This window comes from Chenopodium album, chromosome 8 (assembly GCF_948465745.1).
Source record: "Chenopodium album chromosome 8, dcCheAlbu1.1, whole genome shotgun sequence".
Classification (NCBI taxonomy): Eukaryota; Viridiplantae; Streptophyta; class Magnoliopsida; order Caryophyllales; family Amaranthaceae; genus Chenopodium; species Chenopodium album.
In genome coordinates, this window is record NC_137841.1 from 1072914 (window position 1) to 1093561 (window position 20648).

Below are 20648 nucleotides of genomic sequence, written 5' to 3' on the forward strand. Positions count from 1 at the left end.
TAAAATCACTAAGATATACGGAGTCTATTATTATGGTTAAATATGATAATATATATTTTTTTTTCTCAAACATATGATAAGATTTGATTAGAATATTGTTAGTTGGCATATGATAGAGTTATGTTAATATTTGATCATAGCTAGGATTCTTTACAAGTTTATCTTATTTGTACGCTATATAAATTTGGCATTGTGAGCATCAATACGAGGTAAGAGTTTTACACTTTTACCTCATAATTTGATAGATTTTGCATCATAAAGTCTCATAAATAATAAAAATAAACAACCCATAAAGTTAAAGGCAGATTAAATCAACATTTACCTTCAAAACTCCTAAGAAATATCCAAATCTCACTAATATTGCAGTGATGTATTTGCCTATAATTTTAAAATAATAATAATAATAAAAAAAAAATAATTCCAAATTCAACACACGTCTTACTACTTTAATTTTTGTTTAACAATAATAAGACAAATTAAACATTGTATTAACTTGTATACTCAATCTCTAAAAATTTAGAGTTTGTACATAATATCTACTCGCCCCTAAGCTATACAACAAAACAAAATTTTTGGTAAATCAAATGTCTAATTTTTCACTAAGAGGTACAAGTTCCAAAGTTGCTTCTTGTACCCTAGAACTTGTATTCCTATTTGAAGTAATGTTTGAAGGAACTAAAACATCATGTTGGGTTGCATTTGGTACAAGAAAAATCAAAGCAATTGTACCAAATCTCAAGCAATTTCTTACTAGAATTGCCAGCCACAAATTACTAAAATTAGTTCTTGAAATATCCAAATAATGAAGCACCATGCCTCCCAACATTTTAGAAGAAAGTGAGCCTACACTATCAATGCACATTAGGAGTGCAAAAAATGTTCCCTCAATGCCTAAAGGGCAAAGCCTTGTGCTCAAAACTACCATTGGCATCCATCGAATTCGACCTATTACGTGATAAATAGTTTCCTCCACTATAATGAAGACTGAATCGGGGATTCCAAGAGGTAAATTCCATCTAAGAATGAACATAAGATCTAACATTCCAGATGCGGCGTACAAGAGTTGAGCATAGAAGAGAAGATCTCTAAGTGAGAAGTCTTTCAAGAATTTGTGGTAGATGAATACACCAACCATGGATCCTACAGCTCCGATTGCATACATCATTCCTACGAATTCCTACAATCAATAAAAAATAGTGTCATGCTTAAGATGGACTATTAGTCACAATGCCCCATTGTAAATTTAGGTTTGGAAAAAACATCACATTATTGATTAGACCGAATTATTTCGTTTTATTAGATCATATTTAGATGAAAAGTCATCTTTTTATATTAAGGTCAGTGTACTTAATCTCGCCGAGGTAAGGGCTATATGTGCAAATGTAAATCGCGTGTAAATGTAAGAGGATAGAGAAATTGAAAAACCTTGGAAAATCCGGGACCAGCTACAGGATCGGTATACCAATAAAAATGACCTTCGTGAGTGCTATAACCGAGGGCCAAAGATAGAAACATGAAGAGTGATGGCTTCCACACTTGAGGAAACTTTATTGTTCTATACATATCCTCCATTGCGCCTCCTACCCTCTCTACAACCTGCATTACACATTATCATGCAATTATTTACCCAAAAACATTGATCAAAGTTACAACCATTATTGTATGAATGTTAATACTAAATGACGTCTACATCCTTTATATGCACACCAAACTAAGTCTAGTGGGAAAGTTTGCAGCTCACAATCATGAGCTTATGAGATCAATCCCCACTAAAAGATCTTTGGATGGGAATCTATTTATCCTTCTCGCTCAATCCCAAAGGGCCTAGCCCGCTAATCTAGGTTGGGTGAACATGTAACTCTATAAGAGGTTTTAGCCTGATAGGGTCTTCTCCTTACCAACCAAAAAAAATCCCATAAAATAAGGAATCACATACAATGGGACTTACCTTCTTAGAACCTTGACTAGTTGAGTTGGCAACTCTTAACTCATAAATAAGGAATCCCAAAACAAGGAATGCTGCGGGTGCAATAGTAAGAATCCCAAGTGATCCCTACAAAATGAGAGTTTGCAGAGAAAATTAATTTATAATGCATACAATCAACCAAAAAACTCCGGAGTATTTACACGTATTAATCATGCACTAAACGTCTAAACATCCAATTAACATGAAAAGTGAGTCAATCTTCTATGATTTGTTATATAATATATAGTGAGTGCATCACTTATTTAGAAACAAAGGGAGTATTATACTGTATACTAGTTATGAATTGAAAGTATGTAAAAGTACGTAGATTATATTAATAAAGCTCAAAATGATGATTCATCCTAAAACCAATCGGTATTAGAAAGATGAATCCGACAACCTGGGTTATAAAGTAAAATTGTTCAGCTTATCATTCAAAATGTGGAATCGGAAACATAACACTCACAGTTGTATTAGTTGCTTTTAGCGCAGAAATGAAATCAAATTTTCTAAAATTATTTTGCATAAAATGAACTTATGATTTGTTACAATGCTATCTTGCCTTATGATTTAACTGGGCTTATTTGGTTGATTTTGCGGCCTTATTACATTCTATGAACTCTAAATAACATGCACAAAATGACAACTAAACACGACCTTTTTTCTAAGAAATGTAACACATAAACATTAAAACATGCACAAAGTGACAACTAAACAAAATTACAGTAGATATTTTCTATAAATTACATCATTCTACTCCTACTCCAATGTCAAAAGTTTAAAGAAAATTAGTTTCCTTGTCATATTCACTTCAATAATTTATTCTGACCATATGTAAAATAGATTGAAACTGTGTTTTTGTCTTTACGCTAATACGGTTAATTATTATAAATATTATTATTATTATTGGCATCAACAATATATTACGGAGTAGTAATTTATTCTCGATTAAAACCAAAAACTATTATTTATTCCGACCTTACATGGACGATATGATAAAATAAATTTACTAGTTTATTTTTTATCGCCCTAAAATCACCACCCACTACAACTGCTCTATCGAAACGAGAGCAAATTCGACAAAAATAATTAAACAAGAATGAAGAAATCAAACCTGAGCTCCAAGCTTATGAACAAGAAACCCACTAGTAGAATACCCCAATAAAGCACCCAAAGAATGGCAAAATCCACAAAGAGACTGCAAATCAGCTGCTAATTCCTTCACTTCTATACTATTCTTAGCAGTGCAAGCATCAATTGTCGCGGTTGCCATTGCCATACCACCATGAACTCCAATGAAACAAAGGAGTGCCAAGCTAGTAGGCAACTTTGTTGCAATGGTCACAAGAACCGCGGATGAAACACCAACAACACCAGCAATAACAAAATACGGCCTACGACGGTACCCCATGATAGGGAATACATCAGTAAGGAGCCCCCAGAGAGGTCTTAAGATCCAAGGGATGAAGTAAAAGCCAATGTAGAACTGAGCTGATGAAGGGTTGATTTTTTGTACGTCTTTCCAATAGTAATCTGTTACGACACGGAAGTAGGAGTCGGAGAAGCCGAGGTTGAGGCCGTAGACAAGAATGATGCCTAGGATGAAAGTGGGGTGCAGAGTGGTGGAGAGCATTTTGAGCCATTGATAGGGTTGGAGGAGAAGTGAGGTTGGGTTTCGAGGGTGGTGTTTGAGTTTCGAGGGCGGTGGTGATGGCGAAGGCGGGTGTGGAGTGATGAGCTCCTCTGTTTCATTGGAGCTCATGGCCAGAGGAGCTCCTCAGATGGGAGATTGGGATGGAGGGAAGAAAGAGAAAGGGGTTGACTTTGAAAGTTTCTAAATTTAAGGAGATTCAATTTTTGTGCTACTTTATGACTTTGTGTCGTATGACCAAGTAGCATGAGAGTTAAGTTTTGCGTACTCAAAGGTTGGTACTCAAAATATCGGTATTGTATTCTTTCTGGTCAGCGGTTGAGGTTGAAGTAATGCATTGTCAAACGTACGCATTTAAAATGGAAAAAACTTTTTAAAACAGAGGAAATTAAATAATATTATTTACTCTGTAAATAAATAATAAGATTTGCATCATGCCATTTTGGAATGGATGGCAAAGTTCTAACCATATTTTGATTTTCACTCCCCTTAATAGACCATAAATTAGGATGGCAAAGTTCTAACCATAAATTAACACAGGGTGTAGTCAAAGAAGGTTGGCCGACTTCAGTGCCATATTTCTTCAGGCTAAGAATTAAGAATCAAACACTCAATTCAGGAATTGCTGTCACCGGAAACCCACCAATGGCCCAATCTATAAACCAATCACCGAAAAACCCTCGGTACTACTCAGGCCAGGATTATGGTCTCAAGCCTGTTCTAGAACATTTCAAAATTGCAATTTGATTCAGATATGACTTTCTAAGTTGTCAAATAATACGCTGATAAATGACCAAGCCAAGCTTGGTTTAGTGGAAAGGATTGTACCTGGGGTTCAATCCCCACTAGAGGCAATTTGGGGTAGGGATTCCCTTACCCTTCACCCTCCCCCCCTTTTCAAAGACCTAACTCACTAACCCATGTCGGGAGGACCTGTGATGTGAGAGGTTTCAGCCCGATAGGGCCCTTCTCCTTGCCAACCAAAAAAAAACTAAGATATTACGAAGTATCTTGTAATTTTTTATAAAAGTTGGTAATAACAACTTTTTTTCACAAGTTATAAAAAAGGGCCATGTATCCAGCAAGGCAGCAAGCTATCAATTATAAATTGTTGTCCCTTGATCTTTAAAATGTAAGCAATCATTTAGCTAGAAAGGTCATTCTCTATGTCTATCAATTTATCAATCACTTTCCCAACATACAACACTTTGATATACATGAAATTCTAGGGCAAGAACAACTATGACTGTGACAAAGACAAGAAAATAACATTTATTGTATGACAAAAGATGTGTACATCAGGTATAAATAAAACACTACATGAGTCTCTCCACTGCATTCAAATTTGGTTTTTGTTTGGAGTGGTCCAATTTCACTCAAATTGACATGTAGGAGATAGAAAAACTATTTACAACATCATAGAATGTGAGCTAACTATGGCTAATCCACAAACAAGATAAAGCAGTTAAGTATCAGGATTGCATTTAATTTTCGTACAATCATTCCCTCAAAGAGAAACAGTATAAAGAGAGGAAAAAAAAGATGTATCCTGCAGTGATGAAACAATACCGCGCTTATCTTCTCTTATAGGTGCATACAAGTAATGAAGATTTATGCAGCCAGCAGCTTCTGAATGTCCTTCTGTAAATTCAAAGCAAATTATTCCCGTTAGCACATGAAAAACATATAATCTAAGCAGAATTGACTAGAAAGCATTATGCATCAATATAATCTTAAGTAACTTAGCAATTGAGCCAATTATGATTACCAGATTAAAATTATGGAGTATAAGGACATTAATGTCTCTGTATTTGTAGTTAAGTGCTCAAATCACACATAAAAGTTGGTACTAGTTGCCATATCAATGGATGTTTAGTTTTCAGAGCCAATCAACTCTTACAATTTGCTGCTACTACTAGCATAGTAGGAAAGAGAAGAAATTAATCTACTATCACAATATATAGTTGGTTGACATATAATAAGTCCCAAATAGTTGATTCACTAGTAAAGTCTACCATATTGGTATTTAACTAGCTCTTCTTCCAAAGAAAATAATTTAACAAACACCAGCCACAAAAATATTTTACAAGGCAATATCAATGCCTGAGTTCAAATACATGATTTCCAATACGTCATAGTGCAAACAGAGGATGGGAATATGTACAACATACACATCGTATGAAATAAAATAGTAGATTAAAGGCAGTAATGAACCAGTTTGAACAAGTATAGACAGAAAATATGACATGCATACAAAGAGGATAAAGGGAAAAAAGACTATACAGCCTCTTAAAGCACCAACAGCATCTAATATTGAAGCACGATAAGACAGAAACTAAAGTGAATAAAATTCAGGACCATACCTCGATTTGGATAGGGGATGTTGTAGGTGGGTATCGCTCTACAACTTTGCCATTTTTGTCCACCAGAAACTTCTCAAAATTCCACTTGATCAAATCACCAAAAAACCCACCAGCACTTGACTTGAGGAACTGGTAAACTGGCGCTGTGTTAGGACCATTCACATCCACCTGTTGCAGTCAGTAGCAGTCATGGTTTCAGTAACCGGTCAAGTATGGTTCTCTGCTAATTCTGAGCTGTTATAGTTCACTAACAAACCTTGTCAAAAATGGGGAATTCAGCTTTGAACCTTGTACACGCGAAATTTTTAATCTCGGGATTTGAGCCAGGTTCTTGGCCTCCAAATTGATTACACGGGAATGCTAGAATCTCAAAGCCTGTAAAAAACAATTATTATCGCATTAATCAGTATGCAAAAGTTCAGATTATTGAGATCAATTTAGAGCATTTGTTATTTTATTTTAGTGCTTCAGTAGAATAAAAGCATGCAAAACTAGCTTGTTTTCAGAAACATGCCAAAAGAAAACCAAAGTATTGAAGAGGCTAATGAATAATTTTACTCTGTAATGGCTACGCTACAGGTACACATGACATATTATTGCACTAATAAATTCATGAGAATGCATGGAAGAATACTCAGATAATTTTTTAATACTAACGTCTGCTTTAACTATAGTAAGATTCACTAGTTTCTCTCTAACAACAGAACGGAGCTCCCCAAAGGGAGGAATTAACTGATTATATGTACCAAAACTTACCCTGAGTCTTGTACTTCTCGTATAGGTGTGAGAGTTCTGAATAGTTTGATGATGTCAAACCACTGAAAGCAAAAAAGTCAATTCATTGTGTTGTACAAAGATGCATCAAACCAATAGATTGCATGGTAGGTAAACCATGTCTTTTGAAAAGTTGTTCGGAGTAAAAATGTTACAAGGGAGATGGAATATGTACCACTTTGAAGCAACGTTGACACATAAGAGAACCTTCCCCTTGAATTTGCTAAGAGCTACATCATTTCCATCAATATCCTGCAGCATATACATTACAAATTTACAATCAATTCCGCAATCATAAGATGTTTGTCCTCGATGATCGATATGCTCAACAAATGGACTAATGTAAAAGCATTTCTGTTTTTAGGCACCAACACAATACCTCCACCCAAAAGTAAAATCCAAGATTATGGAAATCCATTAAAGACTCATACAATGATTTGATGATTTCATTCATTATTCATTAGCAATGCTTGGGTAAGGGTATGCATAATCTCTCACATTAAGAGGCTACTTACTACATGCTTCATAAAAGTCATTACAGTCTAAAATCAACCATGCTCAAACCTCAAAACAAGGTTATCCAGATTAAAAGCTATTCAAAACCAAATTTTTAACCTCCATTGACCTTTACAGATCTCAGTCATACCCAATTTGGTCTAAAAGGCTAAAACCTAATCCCACAATCAAGAAACAAGCATACATTCCACCAATTCAGTAATTCTGACCTAAAATTTCAGCAACAAGGTTCAACATATAAAAGTGATCAATCCCAAATTACAGAACAAAAGTTAAAATCTTGAACTTAACTATAACTACTGAAAAACAACAACTTTATCCGCGTTTTGGGCAAAATCAAAGGGAAGCAAATACCTTCACAGTATAATCATGGATGGTTTGTTCAGTAGCAGCTCTAGCATAAACTCCAGTAGAAATTGAATTCTGCGATTTTACAGAAACCCCATTAAAATTCAATGATTTTAGAGAAAACCCATCTTGGAAAAACGATGAATTTAGAGACGCAAATCCGATTTTGCTGGAAATTGAGTTAAGGGCCATAGAAGGGGAAAAATTTGTTCGATTCCTTGCATTAGAAATTGATAATGAGGGCAAAGGGGAAGTGAAAATTGAAGAGAAAGCCATTGAATTGGAACTTGTTGGGTTAAAATTTTGCAACTAATTGTTGTAATTTGAGCTTTAAAGGTTTAGTAGTGTGTGAATTTGGGGAGGAGATTGAAGATTTGTAACGGCAGTTGAAGAGCACACGTGTTGATGAATGCTTACTTCAACATTAATTGTTTTTGGAATCAAATTCTAATTATCTTGTGGTGAATGTTCAATCAACGTTTATTGTCTCTCTTCAACCAACTTCATTAAGTGATATGTACTTCATTTGGATAACACGGGTGTTACACATAGAGATTAAGGGATGTTAATAATGGGATAGATCAAGGGCCTCTTCTGATAATAAGTTCAGTTCAGTTCAGTTCAGCTTTAATAAGTTCAGTTCAGTTCAGTTCAGGTCTAAATAAGTTCAGTTCAGTTTTAATAAGTTCAGTTCAATTCAGCTCTTAATAAGTCCATTTCAATTCAGCTCATCTCAGTCAATGAGAATAGGCCCCAAGTGAGTACGAAAATTAGTAGGGATGTTAATGCGACATATCAAGTGGGTATTAAATGAGGATGAATATCCAATTAGATGGTGCCCATGTTGAATCGAGACTATGATAATGGATTAAGTTTTGTACTTAATAGGGCGAACAAAGAAAATGACTTTTGTATCCATTATGGCACACTGTGTGCGATAACTTGGGAGGAGAGTATGAGATTAAAATTTTAGGTGAAGATAGAAATAGAGGGATCATTATCTGATACCACTCACCGCATTGATATCTCTGATATCAAGGTTGAAAATTTGGTGATTAAAAAATAAGACAAATTAAAATCATTAGTTATGAATATATCTGCAAACTAAAATTACAGTGCACTTGTACTTATGCAACTATTGAAGTGACACTTTTTCTATAAGCAATCCTATATTTTTAGGAGGTAAATAAAAAGTGTATGTTTGACATCTATATGCCAAATCTTCTAGTAAAAATTAAATGAAAGTGCTAGTAAAAGCATAGTATTGTAGTATGAAATTCAACGGCACTAGTGCTATTCCAAGCTTGCGTCGTTGTTAGGCTTGAATCTACTATATATAGTCGTGAAAAGCTTGTAAATCGATCAATTGAGTCACCGTATTTGTCTTCCTCAAATGTTTTGTGAATTACATTTAGGTTGTGTTTGGATTCAATCATTTCATTTGAAATCTAGAATTTCAAATTTGGAATTTGAATTAATGACATTCAATTCCAAATTCTCTGTTTGGAAAAAACTTAGAGTTTCAAATTTATCAAAATTCTCTCTTCCTTGCTTACTCTCCCTGACATTCAAATCCCCCAACTTGTTCATCCAAATCTCATTCCTCCTCATGTTCATCCAAATCCCCAAATTGTTGACTCAATTAGATGAGAAATCGGCATCAATCAACCAAAATCTACAGTCATTATTTAGATTATGACATCAATCAACCCAAATTGTGATTCAAATTAACATATCAATGGTGGTCGGTGGTCTGAAAATTGTTTTTAAAAAAAAAAAAAAAACCCTTAGTAACTTTTCGATCGAGGAGAACGCAAACAAGCTGCTTTAATGGAGGATAGAATCTTCAGTAATACAGAGTACATCGACGGAGGAGAGAGAGCTAAGAAGTTGCTTCAATGGAGGAGAGAGAAAAAAAATTGGGGAAACCTAAAAAGACCTAGGAGAGAGAAATTGGGGTAATTTTTTTTACCTGTGAGAATTTGAAATGACATCTTATGAGATAGAATTTGCAATTCATTGATTTGGATATAATTAATTCATGGCTTGGATTTGGCCCAAATCAGAATTTCAAATTTTTGTATTACCCAAACAACTCATTTGGCCCAAATCAGAATTTCAAATGAAATCCTTGATACCAAACAGACCATTATACATTTTGGTTTTTCATATCCATTTGTGATTCTATAAGCAACATTATTTTTAAATACTTCATATACAACATTTGGCTCGAATCCATGAAACAATTAGTACACTTAACTAAGATGTTGGCCTTTTCATCTTTCTGCTCTCCCAAAGACCAATATGGAAAGCTTTACATACCTCCCCCCGCCCCCCCCCCCCCCCCCCCAAAAAAAAAAAAAAAAAAAGCTAATGCGCAGAACTAATAAAAGAGATCTGCCCAGTTAATTCCCAAGATAAGTTATTTATCTGGGGATATAATCGCCTTTTCAAGTACCAGTGGAGGGACACATGCGTCTTTTCATATACTAGTCGAGGACTTGAGGGTAGAGGTGATCAATGGGCGGGCCGGACTTGGGTCAGGCCAAGCTTTGGGCCAGAAAATGTGTGCCCAAACCCACCCAAACTAGTCGGGCCATATGGACTTTTCGGGCCAATTTCGGGTCGGAAAAAAAAATCAACTAAAAATGCAAAAAATCCATTTCCCAAACCCGTCCAAACTTTTTTAAAAATCGGGTCAGGCCCGACCTGATTTTGGGCCGGAAAATTCTGCCTAAAACTCGCCCAAAATCGGGCTTGCGGGCCGGGCTCAGATCAGCTCTAGTCAAGGGGTACATGTGTAATTTCCTAAATGCAAGTTAAAAACAGTAATTGGATAGCTCACTAAATATAAAAAAAAAAATCACGCTTTTTCAATATATTTACATACATGCCACCAGATTAACAAAAATTGTTTATTTTACTCCCTCGAGTATAATGGACAAACATTGAAATTTTGTACCCAGATGTACGGAATAAATGACTACGCTTTTTTCGGGGGTTACTTGGTCAAGTCAATTCGAGGTCTATAGTGGGATTGGAATTTGAACCCAAAAATGGGCTCATCGACAATTAGCCTATAATAAAAAAGAAAGCTCACATCTTCACAACGTTTGCTGCTTCTTGTGAGCATTTCCAGCAAACATTTTGAAATGTGCAACAAAAAATGGCGGCAAACTCCGAGGTTTGCTCCTACTTATTCACCTTCAACCTCTCTCTCTTCTTCTTTACACAGATTATCTCTGATTCTCTCTCTTATAATCTTTATAATGCAGGGTTGAAACGTTTCGGCAATCTCAATCGACAAATGAGAGCAAAAACAAGCCCTATTTTGGGAATTAGGGTTTTTGGAATTCCCAGAAACCCCTTTCTTCCTCCACCTCTTTGTGTAGCAGTAGAGGTTAGTCAATGTAAATTATATTTTTGAATATCCCATTTTTGGTTGATAATTTTGTTGGGCTTTGATGATTAAGGTAATTCTTACGCCCAAGATAAAATTTTCACTGAATGAATTATTAATTGAAAATGGAGGATTAATTATTGGTTTAGCTAAAAATTAGCATTATGTAACAACCCTACATAATCAGGCTTGTTGAACGAGTCGGGTCAAGCCTAATCGGGTCAAGTTGGATTCTTTTAATCAACCACATAACATGCATTACAACTTACTATTGCATAATTTAATAACTCAAAGTAATGAAGTATGGAGTATAATTTTTTAAGAATCCCGAATTTAATTGGATTCCTGGATTTTGCATGGTTTGTATTCGTTTGAAAATATTGGAGAATCCCAGGAAATGGAGGTCTTGATTCTTGAACCATTCACATTGAAAGAAAGCCTTAATCTTTTTTCCATTGAAGGCTTTCTTTCTATGGTTTAGTTCTGAACCTGCATTTGGTATTCTCCTACCCTTTTTTTTTAATTTTATTTATTTATTATTTTTAACTTTTATTTCTGTCACCCAATATCAATATTGAAGTTATACTAGGTTGTTTCATTTCTCTTTTTCACTATTTATTTGATTATGTAGTGTACGAAATCATGTTATAAATTGCCAGATTTGATGTGGGGTTTCAGTTTTTTGTATGGGAATTGCAGTTTGTTCATGTTTTACTCATTTTTGTTGAATGGGGTAATGTTTAGAAATTATTATGCATTTGGATGAATCGAATATGTTTAGAAACACCAGATTTGATGTGGGGTTTTCGATTATTTCTGGAATTTACAAGTTCTGCACTTCTGCTAAGTGGAAGCTAGAATGGTTCTAGTGAATATCATAAAAATTGGTTATTAACTTATTAATGCCCTAATTCTTGGTGGGTCACTTAAATAATGTGCATCTGCTGTAAATATGGGCAAAAACTAAAGTTGTCGGGTAGTAATGGATATTGCAGTAGTGTGGCAATCCTCAATTTGAACCAACATACATACATTTGTCCTCTGGGTAAGATTTATAGCTCTTGTGGTTTGTTTGATTAAAAGTTTTGATCACTGATCTTGGTTTGTGGTAGGCAAGGTTGCATACATCTTAATTTTGAGTTACATGATATCCATTGTTGTTGTTACTTTGATGGGAAGATTTTGTTAAAGGTATATATATTTGTTGTCCTTGGGACGGCGGGCTGCAATGTCGCACACTCGTGTAGTAATGGACAAACATTGAAATGTTGGTTTTTATTTGGACTGTGTAGTATACTCAGGATGCCTTTTTGGACCTAAGAACATATGAAAGTATGACTAGAACCATTTCATAGCATGGTTTTTATTGGAGTTATTTAAAAACATTTAACTAATAGGTGGTGATGTTTCTGCAATGATAGTTGTTTGTTTTGTAATTGAGTTCAGTGAAGTAAAGAGTTGGTGCATAAGGTTCTTGCATTAGACTATTTGAGTTTGAGAGACATCAAAGGAATTGTGGAGCTTATAATGTGCTATTTCGGCGTTAGGTTGTTGGTGATGTGATTGCAATGTTTTTATTTTGTTTGTTTTGCTTGGATAAGTGGTTGTTTTATTGAGAATTCAAGCCTTTGTATCTTCTGATGGTAGTGTAAGGCCTATTACAACTTAGCATAGAGTAATGCGTGGGTTTTGATCAGGATTCTTAAGTAGAAACCTCATCCATGGCCTATTTACAAATTTTACATGCTGGCTACAAGTGAATTAAATTATGCACATATACTGCTTATTTGGATTATATGATTTTATGTGTACACATTGTTTAACAGATTTTATCTACTAGTTCACAGGGGACGAGAATTACCATTCATGGTGTGTGGTCACAATGAATTGATGACTAGTTGATGACAGAATCTCGTTATTGGTATAGAACTAGATTCATGGTTTTTTCCTCTTAACCTGGTCACTAGGATAGTAATTGTTTCTTTGTTTGAGTACCCATTAACTGGAGTAACTAGCTAGCCATATAGTTTTATATGTATGTTTAAGAGGGCGAATTCATTATTTGGAGAGACCGTATGGAGCCTACATACATGTATATCCCCCGAAAGATTGTCTACCATATGTGATGACAATTTACAAGATGGACAGTCTTCTTGCGATATTGATAGCTTTTGTTTCGGACTGGGTGTATTATAATTGTGATCTCAATTATGACATACATATGCGCCATTATATTAAAAATAAGTAGTAGTTGATTGCACCCTAGAATGGATTTGAAAGTTTATGTAAGGCTATTTTAGTCCTAATTCTTGGTGGATCACTTAAAAAATGTATTTTGCTGTAAATATGGACGAACATCAAAGTTGTTGGGTAGTAATGGGTATTGCACTAGTGTGGCAATTCTCAATAATGACTAACATATACACATTCGCCGACTGGCTAAGATTTGAAGGTCTTATGGTTTCATTGATTTAGTAGTTTTAAACAAGTTCTTGATTTTGTTATAGGCAAGGTTGCATACATCTTGACCTCCCTAGACTGGTTACTTTTTAGTTGCATGATATCCATTGTTGTTGCCAAGTTGTGTAGATTTGTTGTCCATGGTACGGCGGGGTGTGATGTCGCATACTTGTGTAATGATGGACAAATATTGAAGTGTTGGATTTTGTGAGGACTTCTTGTGTAGTTCACAGGATGGCCTCAAGGGACCTACGAACATGAATGAGGGATGACTAGAAACTGCTTCTATATTTTCATGTCAATGTTTTTATTACTGCTAATTAAAAGCCTTGACTTAATTACTTGTGATGTTTTTGCAATTGTCATAGTTTGTATATCTTAGTAATTGAGTTCAATGATGCAAAGGGGTGGTGCATAAAATTTTTGTATTGGAGGTTGAGGGACATCAAAGGAAGTTTGGGAGCTTGTAATGTGATTATCGCATTAGGTTCTTACCTTCTTGGTGTTGTGATTGCAATGATTGTAAAGTTTGTGTTGTTTCATTTGGTGATCTTTAAATTACATATAATGAAAAATCTAAATCGATTAGTTTGTCCATGGGGGGGTTCTATCAATTCTATGTGGTTACAGGACATATAATCTGTGCTTTCTACAAATAACACGCATACACTATTTGCTAACAACAGGGAGAGAATAATAGCTTATATCTAATTCATGACTACAACATGTCCTTTAAGTGTTTGATATATCAACAAAAGTTGGATTTATGACTTCCTCTTATATGTAGGTGGAGTTGACTGTTTTTACTAAGCATCCAGTTAATCTCATCTCATGGTAGTGTACTTATGCTCGTGTCACATATTGGCATAGAGTAATGCATGGGTATTTAAGTGGGCTCCTTGAGTAACAAGCTCATGCAAGGCCTACATACACACTACCTATGAATATTATACGAACTAGATAATTGCAATTTTTGTAAGTGAATTTGTGCATATGAAGCGCCTATTCTGGTTCATTTCATTGGATTATATATTATTTTACATGTATGCATAATTGACATGCATAACTTCAAGGTTTTAATTGAATTCATGTAGTAGCTCACCGGGGAGGAGAACTATATACCATTCATGGTGTGTGATAACGATGAATCGGTAACTAGTTGGTAATAGATCTCATTATTGATTTGAACAAGGTTAATGGGTTTAACCTGTTATCCTGATCACAAGGGTGGTATTTGTTTCTTTGTTTGAGTATTAGTTGATTGGTAACTGGCCAAAAAGTTTATGTGGATGTTTAAGTGGGCTAAGCATTATTCGGAGAGCCCAAATGGAGCCTACGCACAGGTATATTCCCCCCCCCCCCCCCCACCCAAAAAAAAAAAAAAAAAAAAAAAAAAAAAAAAAAAAAACTGTGTATTATCTTAGATGATTAATTTACAAATAAAATTAGCTTCATGGAGCAAGGGTATCATTGTCAGTTTCTATCTCAGAATGGGTTTATTATAAATGTGAACTCGAGTATGGTAAATTTATATCATACTCTAAATAAGAATTAGCAAATTGCAGCCTAGAATGGATTTGAAAGTTTGCAATAAGGTTATTTTAGTCCTAATTCTTGGTGGATCACTTAAATAATGTGCGTTTGCTGTAAATATGGACATACACCAACGTTGTTGGGTAATAATGGGTATTGCACTAGTGTAGCAATCCTCAATAATAACCAACATACACATAGTTGCCTATTGGGAGGATTTAATGCTCTTATTGGTTATGTGACTGAATTATTTAAATAATAGTCTTGATATTGTGATGGGAAAGGTTGCATAGATCTTAATTCCTAAGGCCTCTTAATTTTGTGTCTCGTGAAATGCCTTGCTGTTGTTTTTGCTTTGATGGGAAGGCTATATTAGAGATGTGTATCTCTGTTGTCCATGTACAGTGGGTTGCAATGTCATGCTTTACTTAAATAATCGGATTAACATTGAATTGTTTGGTTTTTGTGTAGCATGTTAACAAGGTGCCCATGTAGACTATACTAACATGGATATTTAGAAAAAGGATAACTAGAAACTTCTATATTGTCGAATTTTCAGTGGTTCAAAAAGCATTAGATATTTTATCTGGTGATTTCTGTAATGATTTGTGTGAGTATATTTTAATTAAATCATATGATACAAAGGAGTGGTGCATAAAGTTAATGTGTTAAGAGCTAGAATGACACTGGAAGAATTGCGGGTGAAAGTTTCATCTCATTTGAATGACCTTTAGAATAAACTAGCATGAAGTATCTTAATCCATTATTATTGGTTGTCTTTCGAAAGGGTGTGGAGGGGGGGAGGGTAAGGGGACTATTAGTGGTTTCGGGACTTTTACTGTATTCTTTCAGCAGAAGGCACCCATGTACTAAATCAGGAAGAGGAAACCTAATGAATTTGTGACTGGATGATTTACAACAATTCCCTTCGAGCATTCAATTAACATTAATGACTGCCTCACGTACCAACAAAAAATAAATTAATGACTTCTTTAGTGTGTGGCTGGGGGTGAGGGATGGTGGTTTTTCTATCAATAATCTCAGCCTCTATACATTTAAATGGTAGCATTCTAGTGCTCTTGCTACAGTTTAACAAAGGTAAACTCATTCCGGCTTACGTAAGCATACACAGATACACTGTGTTGTCTGTGTATACTAAAACATAGGTACATACATAATGACTCCAATTTTTTGTGAACTCCTGCACAGATGGTGCTTTCTCTGTTTTTGTTTTAGATACTATATAGTTTAGCATGTTCATGTTGTTGACTTGCATAATTGCATGGTATTTAAGTTGTAGCAACATTCATAAACTAGATTACAAAGAGAACTGTTATTTTTGATTTATATTTTCTATGTTTTGATGACTAGTTGGTGAACATGATATTATTATTGTGTTTGGAATCTTGAATTAAATCACTGATCTTTTTTCCCCTTTCCAGGGATGATAGCTGTCTCGTTGTAGAGTACCTGATTACTGGAGCCATGTCCACTCAGAAGGTAGAGAAACCTGCACACAGAGTAATATGTGGGTTTTTAAAGTGGGCTACTGGCGTTGTTTTGAGGGATGTATGGGGCCTACATACATGTAGACCAATCCCTTTTTACCGGAAAGACTGTCTACTTTATAAGCTGTGATGACAGTTTACGAAATGGACAATCTCTCTGGAGCAAATTTATGGTTTCTATTTCAGACTGAATTTAAGTAAAAATCTGAACTTGAGTATGGGCGTTTAGCATAGTTTAGAACACCAAAGACTTGCATGTTATCACACTAAAAATGGAAAGTAGCTAATAGCAGATTGTGTTTAACCTTTCATTCATAGTATATATATATATATCTACTTTTGTATAAAGGCTATTCCCTGCATATTGTTTAAGCTACATTCTATTTTGTTCATGGGACAATTTCACAGGATTCTGGAAAGAGAGATGCTGGCCATAGCTTTGAGAGCTGTGAAAAAGCATTCATTCAGTGATTGTGCAGAGTCATAATGTTAATAGATGGTTGATATTGTATGCTGTAGCACATGCTATCTAAGACATTACGACTTTACGAGTTGGTACATTTGCCCAGGTATTTAAAGCAACTACAACTGGTTGTCTAAAGGCCTTTTGTTGTAATCCAAGACTTAATATGTCTTAATGGGTTGGTACTTTTATCTTGAAACAAACTGACACTGTTGTCCATCTCACGGCTGGGTACTGAGTACATGCTTCTGCCAATAAAATGGACTGTCAATAACTTGTGGGTATTGAGATGGACATTTTTTGAGTTTAGGATGCCCTTGTATTGCCCACATACAGTCACAATTTGTAGATCCCCCTCCCTCAACCTAAATATGGCCATAAAATTCTAGACAGAGTGTACCCTTAATTGCTAAGAGTCCTCGTCGTCAATAGCTTAGTTGAACTTTTACAAGTTCTAGCCAATTTTTTTGTGTGGGGACTGCTAGTTCCAAGGTCAGTGGTTTAAATTTCATAAGCAGCAAGTGTTTGTGCTGAAGTAATCACATTTACAGTACGAAAACATGACTAATTGTATTGTTGTATGTTTTGGAGCTATCTTACCTTGTGATTTTTATTTGCCTACCTTAAAAGATGTAGAACATCTTTGATAGCTATTAAGAAGAACTAAAATGGGTGGACTGTATGCTGTCATTTATAGGCTTCACAATGAATGGCATTGCACTCTTCAACCCTTTCTCAATGAAAAGTCAATATTTTTGTTGTGATTTTCATAAAAACCATGGGTGGCTTTACTGCAGATATGATATGTATATAGCTCTATTCATTTTTCTTACATGTCTGGTAATTGGGCATTTGAAACTCTTATTAGCTTAGCATGTTTAGTTAAACTGCCCTTTCTAGCAGCTAAATGTCTGCACCTTGCTTGTTTGCTGCTGCAATGTGTCGAGGATCTAACACTTTTTTGTAGCATAAGATGTCGGGATTGCCCTTTTTCCTAGAGATAAGTTGATGAGTTTTGTACATCTTTCTGTCTTATCTTGAATATCTTGAATGGAATGAATAAAAATAGCATCTTTCTTGAATTATGTGTCTGAATTTGTGGCCCTGCTGCTTTATTATCTTCAACAAGTACGACAATGACTTTACTGGTCCGTCTTGAGTTTATAGTTCAGTCTCCTTTGTCATTTTGAAATGTCTTGTTCTCCTTGCCGATTTGCTGATTCTTTAGATATTTTCTGGATAATATTTTCTGGTCACACTTTTTTTTTTTTAAAGTTGTAGATGGGGTTCTTAGCTCTCTGTGTCACCTGATAAGCTGAGATAAAGCAATCAAGAAACAAATGCAGGAGGGGTATGTTAAGTTGGCCTTTTCAACTTTATTTCGTATGAGAGAAAGCGGAAGTTATCCTGATAACTTCACATTCCCCTTACTACTTGAGGCAGCAATTTGACGTTCCCTCTTCATGAGTTCATGCTGTTCATGCCCTTCATGGGCAAGGGATAAAAAGTGGCATTCACCTGTTAGTGCAGATCTCTCTCTTGAACATGCATTCAACTTTCAAGGAGAATTCAGCGCTGTTCACCTTGTAGACGGAGGAGATATATAAAGTGTGCCGCTCGTGATTCATAAGATTCTATAAAGGGTGCATCCAAGGTATTTGAGAAGATACTTTTGAAGAAAACCATTGCCGGGAAGGCTGGAACTAAGCTTATTTCATTTAATATCATGATCTCCGGACTCCGGGTATGCAAAAGCCGGAGAATTGGAGTTGGCTCAGATTTTTCTTAAATCAGCCCCTGAAGAAGATGTAGCCTCGTGGAATTTGATGATCTTGGCATGCAAGCTAGCTGGGTGACTGGGTGTATGGAGGAAGCACATATACTATTTGAGAAGGCACTGAGCAAAATCATCGTTACATAGCCATGCTAAGTGGATACTTACATATTGAACTTTACACTGATGCTATTGGACTCTTTGATGAAATGAAGGCTCAATATTTTAAACCTGACCGCTTAACTGTAGCTGGTGTTTTAGCTGCATGTGCTCATCTGAGTTCCCTTGAACCTGGAGTTGGAGCATCAATCTCATGTCTCCCAAAGTTACTACTGCATTGATTGAAATGCATGCCAAATTTGGGACCATTAATTGCGCTTTAGTGGTGCTCTGTAACTCTCTAGTAAGGACGTGTTCTGCAAGAACGCAATTATTTCAGGACTTGCTCGTAATGGCCATGGTTCTGAAGCACTAAAACTCTTCAATGCAGTGAATTGTGACAACTGACAGCTCCTTGAATCCTGATGACATAACCTGCACTGCTATACTTAGTGCATGTAGTTATTTAAAATTGATGCTCAACAAAGACTTTGGTATTTCCTCTAAACTGGAACACTGTGGTTGCATGGTTGATCTCTTGGGCCATGCCAACTTGCTTAACCAAGCATTGGAACTTGTGGAATCAATGCCATTTGAGCCAGGATCTTAGGCGCATTGCTGAGTGCCTGTGTTATTCATCAAGATAACAAGGTAGGCAAGAAAGTTGCAAGACTGATTATGGATAAAGGCCGAGGGCTTAGTGATGGGAAGATTATGATGATTAATTTGTATGCATCTTTTGGTTAATGGGAAGAGCGGCTAGGTGGAGGGAAATGATGGACGTGAAGGACTGAAGGGGGTGTCAAAACTGCTGGTTTGTGGCGTCATTGAGCCCAACAGAAAAACGCATAGGTTTTTGGATGGGGAGTCAAGTTAGACTAAAGAGTTCAGGTGGGAGTCTTACAGATTGTCCCTATGTTATTGTTATTCTTTTGTAACTTTTTCTCAATGTTCAAGTGAAATACTTCTTCCGTCTCTATATATAGTAGTCCGTGTTTATTCCCAAGGTTAGGGTGTTGGGAAAACTACGAAATCGAAATAGTTAACTCCTAAGACTAAGTGAATCATTCACACAGTAGAATGAATATTTGATTGATGACTTTTTAGAGTAATTTGTTGTGGATAAAAGCTGATTTAAGATCTGATTATGATTTGCCTTTATTTTTTTAAGGCCTACTTTTTGCACAAAGGCTCTTTCTTAGCATGATCCTTGAAAGAAACATTCTAGTTCTGACTCTGACTACAGGGTATACAGCTCACCACTTTTTTTTACTCTTTTTTTCTTTTTTTTTTTTTGGCAATCAGTTTTCAGGTGCCAGCAAGCCACCTCTTCCTTTTTCTCACATCTCTTTTTATTTGATGTATATAAATTGGCTCTCTTTTTGGATTTTTTTTTCTAGGACAGTTGTTAATCTTTATTATGGAGTATGAATTACTTGTAAATAAAAAATTCTTTTATTTTTCTAGGATCATTTTTTTTTCTTACATTTAGGGATCGCAATATGAAATATTGATGTTGACAAGATTTGTTCCAACAAACCAACTCATTGATACCATCCATAAAAGTTTTATTCCACGTCATGGATACAATCCATAAACTTTATAAACCCAAACCTAGCTCTTATATTAGCGTATTATATGTGTAATACTTCATATAATTTAGTAATTATTCTCCATCTAATTACTACTTCGCACTCGATCCATTGGATGCATTAACCGGCGGCTTTTATTGTAAGTGTAATTATATCATTCAATTATTGCTCTCGATCTATTCTTATTAATTAATCTAAGCA

The 20648-nt window shown here is 35.4% G+C and overlaps 2 protein-coding genes, 2 non-coding genes and 1 pseudogene across 4 annotated transcripts; 3 read left to right on the forward strand and 2 right to left on the reverse strand.

The window, feature by feature from the left end:
- Window positions 1-384: 384 nt before the first annotated feature.
- On the reverse strand, window positions 385-3902 carry LOC145555582 (putative folate-biopterin transporter 6). The gene is made up of 4 exons (XM_081617318.1): window positions 3081-3902; window positions 1949-2053; window positions 1426-1596; window positions 385-1177 (listed from the first exon to the last, which is right to left on the reverse strand). Exons 1-4 carry the CDS (start codon window positions 3726-3728, stop codon window positions 581-583), a joined length of 1521 nt encoding a protein of 506 aa, XP_081473444.1. The 5' UTR covers window positions 3729-3902; the 3' UTR covers window positions 385-580.
- A 962-nt stretch (window positions 3903-4864) lies between these two features.
- On the reverse strand, window positions 4865-8020 carry LOC145555583 (putative phospholipid hydroperoxide glutathione peroxidase). The gene is made up of 6 exons (XM_081617319.1): window positions 7625-8020; window positions 6930-7006; window positions 6737-6798; window positions 6237-6355; window positions 5981-6148; window positions 4865-5258 (listed from the first exon to the last, which is right to left on the reverse strand). The coding sequence occupies exons 1-6, from the start codon at window positions 7892-7894 to the stop codon at window positions 5229-5231; spliced, it is 726 nt and encodes a 241-aa protein (XP_081473445.1). The 5' UTR covers window positions 7895-8020; the 3' UTR covers window positions 4865-5228.
- Window positions 8021-10784: 2764 nt separating this feature from the next.
- On the forward strand, window positions 10785-20570 carry LOC145642544 (putative pentatricopeptide repeat-containing protein At3g49142; annotated as a pseudogene).
- On the forward strand, window positions 13339-13444 carry LOC145557219 (small nucleolar RNA snoR103). The gene has a single exon (XR_014092268.1). It is a non-coding gene; the product is annotated as a small nucleolar RNA snoR103 (small nucleolar RNA).
- LOC145557218 (small nucleolar RNA snoR103) lies at window positions 15105-15210 on the forward strand. The gene has a single exon (XR_014092267.1). It is a non-coding gene; the product is annotated as a small nucleolar RNA snoR103 (small nucleolar RNA).
- Window positions 20571-20648: the final 78 nt, after the last annotated feature.